Source organism: Cibotium barometz, chromosome 60, assembly GCF_041138505.1.
Source record: "Cibotium barometz isolate CiBa-2024 chromosome 60, ASM4113850v1, whole genome shotgun sequence".
NCBI classification, from domain to species: domain Eukaryota; kingdom Viridiplantae; phylum Streptophyta; class Polypodiopsida; order Cyatheales; family Cibotiaceae; genus Cibotium; species Cibotium barometz.
Window position 1 is genome coordinate 21,533,574 of NC_141105.1, and position 7,126 is coordinate 21,540,699.

Consider the following 7,126-nt stretch of genomic DNA (forward strand, 5'->3'; position numbering starts at 1 on the left):
AGACACAATGCATGTTTTTTCACGATTTACTTTATTTTTTCACCGTTGCTCGAAGTAAAGGACCGTATTTTACGATCAAAATGCCCGAAAACAAGCACGAAGTTCAAAATAAGTGGTTGTAATTTACGACGAGAATGCCCAAAAACAAACATGAAGTGCCTAGTCAAAAAGCAACCATGGTTGGTGGTAAAAGATCACGGAAGTGAGCTTTCCAGTGAAAACAAAACCTGTGATGGTTGTTTGATTGATATTGTTTGGATTGAAAACATGTGATGTTTCTTTGATTGATATTGTAGTTATAAGGCTGAGAGAGAGAGAGAGGGGTATTAACGTCGGTAGAGAAATATATAGAGATAGAAAGAGAGTCATGTTTATTTAGAGAGAGAATGCACCGTACCACCTTAATTGATGTTTTAACAACTCTAGGTATTGTGCATTCGTCAGCGTTTTTCTTTTCTCTCTCAAGGATTCCCCCCATTCCTGCATCTTCCTCGCTCCCTCTTCTTAGCTTAAAAGGGCTTCAATCAGGCACAAAAGCTTTTGTTCCAGAGGAGTTGCAGTCGCAGAAAGAAAAGTCTGCAGATGGAAACAGAAGCTGAGAAACAAAGGCTGTTGTCCACAACTGTCGCTGACTGATGATGGCGCAGGAGCCAGAAGCTCACGATCACCATATGATCATCGCTCCACACACTCACATATATATAAATATTTGCTTTGTGGGGGCAACTGACAGGCAGCAGCGCAAGGAGGGAAGGAGAGAGACAGACAGAGAGAGAGAGAGAGAGAGGGAGAGGGCTTTTTATCATTGGAGGCGTGCGTCCTACACCATATTCTACAAATTATTCAAGGGCAGGAAAAGGTCATACATGGCGGGCGATGATGACGGTGAGTGTGGATGGGCTGTGATATTGGGTCGGATCAATCCGATCATGGTGCTTGCAGGAGAAGCTCTGTGATCCAATTGAGCCGTGCCAATATCACATCCTCCCCCCTACCCCCCTCTCTCTCTCTCTCTCTCTCTCTCTCTCTCTCTCACACACACACACACACACACACCCCCGGCTATCATCTCGTCTTCCTCGACGCTTCCCTTACCCTAATTATCTCTGTCCTCGTCCTCCAGCCACTCTCTTCTCAACTCCAGATGACTGACCTCTTCCCCTTTTGCAACCCGAACTGATTTTCATGCCCTAGCCAACCCTAAAATTAGCTCCCTGGCTCGGCAGCTCTGCCAAGTGGGCCCCCTCCTAATCACACTCCCCTTACAATATTCAAAATATCCTTGCCTAACAAAGCTTCAATCGGTCTTCAATCGGTCTTGATTATAGCATGGTAATTATGTGCTAATGGATCTTTACGCACCAGAAAGAATTGGCTTTCATGCACGTTTCATGCCAATCTACCATCTGCACAGCTGCAGTAATTACAGTAGCATTTTCCGCATCACCATGTGCTTAAAACTAGCCGGTGGCTAATAATTTATGGTTAATGATATCAGTGCCAGCGGCTCCGTTGCTAGCAGGGTTGCAGCCGACTTGCCTACAAAAATACAGTGTACTGTACCTTCTGCTGGGCGCGGCTCCAGATCTTCAATTGCCGTGTTTCTATCGTTATTGGTAAGCTCCAATTTTAAGCAATCCTTTGCTAAACGTGGGTAATTAACTCTAATTATGTGTTTTACCTGTTGCCGTGACGCCTGGGGTTCAAGGTAAGCCTCCACTTAGCAGCCGCATTAAGAGAGCTAGGGAGACTATCGGACCCCCGTCCTGTCTCAAGCGAGACTTACTGCTCACTCTCTCTTGTGGATTTCTCCCAAGACCTTAATTAATATTACAGCGTAAGGCATTCCATCTGTCGTTCTTAATCATCGTCTATTATCAGACCTAGTGTTGAGCTTTAGCTCTCCACAGTCCACACTCTAACTGTGCGTTGTGAGTAAGGTTCCGTGAATTAAAATGTCTTCAAATGTGTTTAGTGGTTCAATTAGTGAAGCTAGCAGGAGGTAAACTATGCATTGAATTGAGAAGGTTGAGCTTTACCTGAACAGCTACAACTGCGGTCATGGCTACTGCAAGTCTAGAAAGTTGAGTCCAAATTGTGAGGCAACATAGTTGGGCCATGATGTGTATAGAGGGGATAATGTGTTGCTATGGCATTGGAGTGAAAAATTTGTCATAATTTGGAAGTTAGCTTTGCTGCTAGCTTATACTTTGGTTGTTTCAAGTTGTCACATTAAGTACATTGTACTAAGGTTCTAGAAAGTGAAGCAAAATGAGACGTTTCCTTAGTAATCCTTACAATCAACGTCTCTTCAAATGTTCTAAATTTTTAAGTTTCATGTGCTGTCTTGTACCTCTAGCGCAGAAACCATCTTTTCTGAAATTTTCAAATGCTATCACACTATTTGCACTAAGGGCAATGCAAGCCAACCTCATTTGTGGGTTCTGGCCTAGTAATTACCAAATGACAAACTAACAATAAAGGCAATTTGTGCCAGAAGTTGAGCCCTCAAATTGGAGAGCTTTTTTTGGTTTTGCTATTGTTCACCTTTATATTATATAAAGGAAGAGTTTCATGGGGCTGCTATGTGGTAGTATGGTAAGAATTTGGAAGTTCATGAAACAGTTTGGAGGTTGCAAAAAGTTCGAGGAGAGGTAGGCTCTTACCCGCCGAACGTCGAAGACGGGTGAGGTTACTCATGTTCTTTATGGCATGTAGATCATTTAATCTCATGATGGTTTAAAAACATTCACCAATTAAATGGTAACATTTTTCTATGGTCACCCATTGGTGACGTTGCTAACACTTTTATCAAGACATAGGTATGGAACTTTTAAGCTTTTAGCATTGCTATAATTGTGGGTTGAGTTAGCATCGAGCCTCCTATAAGCACTAATCAACCTTTGAATGTTGAATTGATGATCTCAAGGTGTTTTAAGACCTCCTCTATGATACTGGATCAGTTGGGGAATCCATGGCATTGGGAGTTGCAACATCTTAGAGAACGCTTTGAGGTGCTATTCCTTGAAATCTACACATATACCCAAGGTGAGTTTAACACTTAGTTCACATTTGGGCACTCTTCACTTCCCTATGATCATTATGAGTCTCATTTGAATCCAAATTGTCATGATGATAAATTATCGGTGTTTTCTTTAAGTCATTGGATAATAGCAAGATACTATGAAGCCCAATTTGAGTTGTGTATATTTGGTAGTTGGTGCCTTGCTTTTCTAATTGAAAACTTGTTTGAATTAAGTACTTTTCTTATATCTAGAGTACATATATCGTGGAGTGACCTTATTTTACTATTTTAACATGGGTCTCTTGTGCAAAATTGATGCTCACATACCACAAGAACTATTAGTGGAAACTTTGTTTGTAGCCATGAAGTGATATATGAATGAATTTTAGATCCCTACCATAATTTAAGCTTTACTAGATTGTTGTGTTACACATGAAGAAGTGAGAGCATGAAAAGGTAAAAGACAAGCTCCATTAAGATTTGGTGCAAAATGACTATGTAGAGAAAATAACGTACAACTCTTGGTTCCAAAATCATAGGCAGAGGCCAGATTGTGCATCTTTATAATGTGCAAGGTGGTATGCTTATAAGTTGGTATGTGTACTCTATGTATCTTCTCTCTACCTTTTTTTTATGTTCTCCCATGTGAGTTGGTATATGTACACATCTTCTCTCTACTATGTTGTATGTTCTCTCATGTGTGTAATATGCGTGACCTCCTTTAGTAGAATGATCAGTTAGGGTTTTCATGGATGTGACCAACTCATTATATCACCCAATAATTTGGTTATGTGCTACAAATATCCTTGATCTCATCACTATCATAGTTTGGTGTGTCTATAAATATATATATGAGATACATGTTAATACTTGTGGTAGTTGTTTTGATGCCTCTTTGGCTTAACTGGCTTCTTAGCTAGGTATAAAGAGTTTACACTATGCCATATCTTGCCTTTGACCTTGACTCTATTCATTTAGACTCAGTGAAGTTTTGACTTTGTCCAAAAGTGATATACTTTGGTGTATTTTCTCTTGATCTTTTTGCTCTACGGTTACTTTTGGAGTTTAGTTAGGATTGATTTGGCCAAGCATGTCAATCCTTTGCTACATCTGAGTGGATCCCATTTATCTACTCTTGTAGATTTAGTGTCGTCTTGGATAGTGAGTTTTCACTCTCACCATGCAACCTTAACCTACTTCTTGTAGTCTTCTTATCTCTTTGAGCTTTCTCTATTTTCACTCATCTATATCATTATGGTGTGGCAGGTGGCACTAGGTAATTGTATGTGTATGGGGTCTCTTTCTTCACATACATGTGTTTGATCGATTTCTTATGACGATGGATTTTTAGTGGAATGATTGGTCATTGTGAGTGTTAAAAGCTTAAAAATTGGATGGGATTTGATGAAAATTTAGGCTATTACGTGGCATGCTTGGTGGCTTCATAGATTCACATTATCCTTTGTAATGAAGCAAATATATATACGTACACATGCACATGTATGGATATGGGCCTTGGCACATGGATCTTTCCTTGAGCATAGATTTGGAGCATAGGTATATTGATTAGCCAGTGTCAAATGGCCAAGCACTATATAAGTGACCTTGGTTTAGGCAATTGTATCTTTTATCACCTTTTATCATCATTTTGATATGACAAGACATCTTGTCTTCTTGGACCTTATGCTCAAGCTTTTATGGTTGATTCATGGCAATCTTAACATATTTAGGTGCTACTCCCTAAGATGAGTAGGACATGTGTGTACTCCATGCTAATGAGTGCAAATCCTTAGGTTCTTTCATTTCATTGGTATCAAAGCTCTTGCCTTGGATTTTGATGTTTTGATTAAGGAGTGATTAATATTTAGTTTATTTTTAGATTAGTGTTTTTACATAATTTTTAAACTTTTTGTTGATTTTATTTCAAGTGGATATGCAATAAGATTAATGATAATCATTTTTTAATATATACTTATCACAAATTTAAGAAATCTTAATTTGTGCACATTTGAAAAACTTTTGATTTTCGAATGAAGATTTCTAGCCATTTTCAAAGTGCTTTTCTTGGAATCTTTCTTGCTAAATATTCTTAGTTAGTGTTACTTTTCATCAAATCTATTCGTAAAACCTAAATTTCATTATATATTTATCTAGTTTTGAAAAATCTTGGCAGTTTTGGAGGATATTGAAAATTGTTGTGCATATTTTGATGCACTTCTTATCAAAAATTAGTGGATTAAGGATTTTATATAGATTGTAGTATAATTTACAATCTATTGCGTATTTGACCAGATTATAGTGTAGAGTGCAATTGTATTGGTGGAATATGTTGAGTGGTATAATTTGAAGATTATCATGCACAAATTTGAGAGAATCTTGATTTTTGAATTAAGGCTTTCACTCATCTATAGAGTACTTTTCGTGGATCTTTCTTGTTAAATCTCCTTAATTAGAGCCTCTTTTCATTCAGTCTATTCATGAAACCTTAGTGTCTTGCTATGTTTATTTAGTTATGGAAAATCTTGGAAGTTTTAGAGGATATTGAAGATTGTTGTGCAAATTTTGGTGCAATTCTTATATCAAAAATTCGTGTAGATTGAAGAGTCTATATAGATTTCAATGTAAGATTCTATATTGATTTCAATGAAGCTTACAATGCTATCGCACATTTGAGCATATTCTAGTGTAGAGTGTAGTTTTGTTGGCAGAATATGTTATGTAGAGATTCAATTTATAGTTGTGTAGTAGATCTATGCAAAGTTGTTGTGCAAAGTATTGTTTACAAGTTTCTTGGTGCAAATTTATGAAGTAATGCAAAGACAGTATAGAAATCAAATCTTGAAGCAACAACAAGTGCTTCTCTTCGTTAATCTTGATTATTTTTTTTGCAAGAGTTATATTTCTTTAAGACCATTGTTAAAAATGTCATGAATTAAGAAATATTACAAAGTTCGATACAAGATATACACAACTATGGTGATCTTACTTAATATGATCTAAGTAAGCAAAATTATTAAATTTTGTTGGAAGTAATGCAAGATTATTACAACAATTCAAGCTAACAAAGCTTGAACATGGCAAACCATTGTGATTAAGCTTGCAAGTTATCACGATGTACAAGATCGATGTCTCAACCAACTAGCTCTCCAGATTGAGGATATTTTGCACGATTGGTTGAGCAAGCTTGGTAGTCTACAGTGATTTCAACTTCAAGCGTAGACTATCAAACGAGAGGTATCACAGACTTTTAGCTCCAAGAAGATACTTGGGTAGCTTTTCTGCTCACCATTTGTTATCTCGTTGCTCCTATTGAGAAAGGTCCACAACATGTAGACTTGGGCCTATCATCTTGAGAGGGGTTGGTGGTGCCATGTGTTAAGCTCTTTGCATTGGCCTACTGCAATTGTCGTCTCAATCCTTCGTATCAACACGCCATGCAGTGCGTGGTTGGCTTGAACATAGATTTGAAACACAACACTTATAGTCATTGCAGCGTTGGAACCATTGCTCACAGGTGAAGTGTGATCTCGCATTCATAGTCATTACTCTTGTTGCATCGCATGCACCATCTCTTTCTTGACTCGGAAAGGCGTATCTCTTTCTTTCTCTCTTTGTCTCTTTTTTTTTTCTTGAGTGCTTCAGCTTCTATTTGTGAGTGGGTTGTCACATTTTTTGTTTTGTGGAGTGACCACACATTTGGAAGTAACTTATAGAGATTATTCATGCTGCATAGCTATGGGTTTTTTTTTACTATTTTTACTTCTCATTTGATTGACACTCTACACTTCATCATCGTCATTGACATCAATATGTTATCATCTCAGATCCTTATTATTGGAGGGATGCTCATGCATTATTTGTTAGCCTGATTAGTCTGGAAGTCCTTGGCGTGAATAGAGTCCTACACATGGGCACTTTATCTTGTGCTGGTAGGGGTTCTTCTTCTGTGTGCACACACTATTGTGTGTTAGCCATATCACTCCTAGGACTAGAGCTTCTATTTGTACTCTTGTACTTCACTCATTTCTTATCAAATATCATCGAGTACTTTCTAGCATCGAGCTTCGTCTCTAACTCTTTGAGCTTGTTTATGATTATGTG

The 7,126-nt window shown here is 37.9% G+C and overlaps 1 protein-coding gene across 4 annotated transcripts; it reads left to right on the forward strand.

The window, feature by feature from the left end:
* Window positions 1-351: 351 nt before the first annotated feature.
* On the forward strand, window positions 352-4,728 carry LOC147605118 (uncharacterized). Of its 4 annotated transcripts, XM_086793989.1 has the most exons (4): window positions 352-885; window positions 1,499-1,616; window positions 2,626-2,686; window positions 2,930-4,728. In XM_086793989.1, the coding sequence occupies exons 1-4, from the start codon at window positions 636-638 to the stop codon at window positions 2,936-2,938; spliced, it is 438 nt and encodes a 145-aa protein (XP_086650115.1). In that variant the 5' UTR covers window positions 352-635; the 3' UTR covers window positions 2,939-4,728. The 4 variants fall into 4 exon arrangements, 3 of the variants coding, with proteins under 3 accessions (XP_086650115.1, XP_086650114.1, XP_086650112.1); XM_086793988.1 differs by having other exon boundaries at window positions 2,626-4,728; XR_015265225.1 differs by lacking the exon at window positions 2,626-2,686 and having other exon boundaries at window positions 358-1,332.
* The last annotated feature ends 2,398 nt before the right edge of the window (window positions 4,729-7,126 follow it).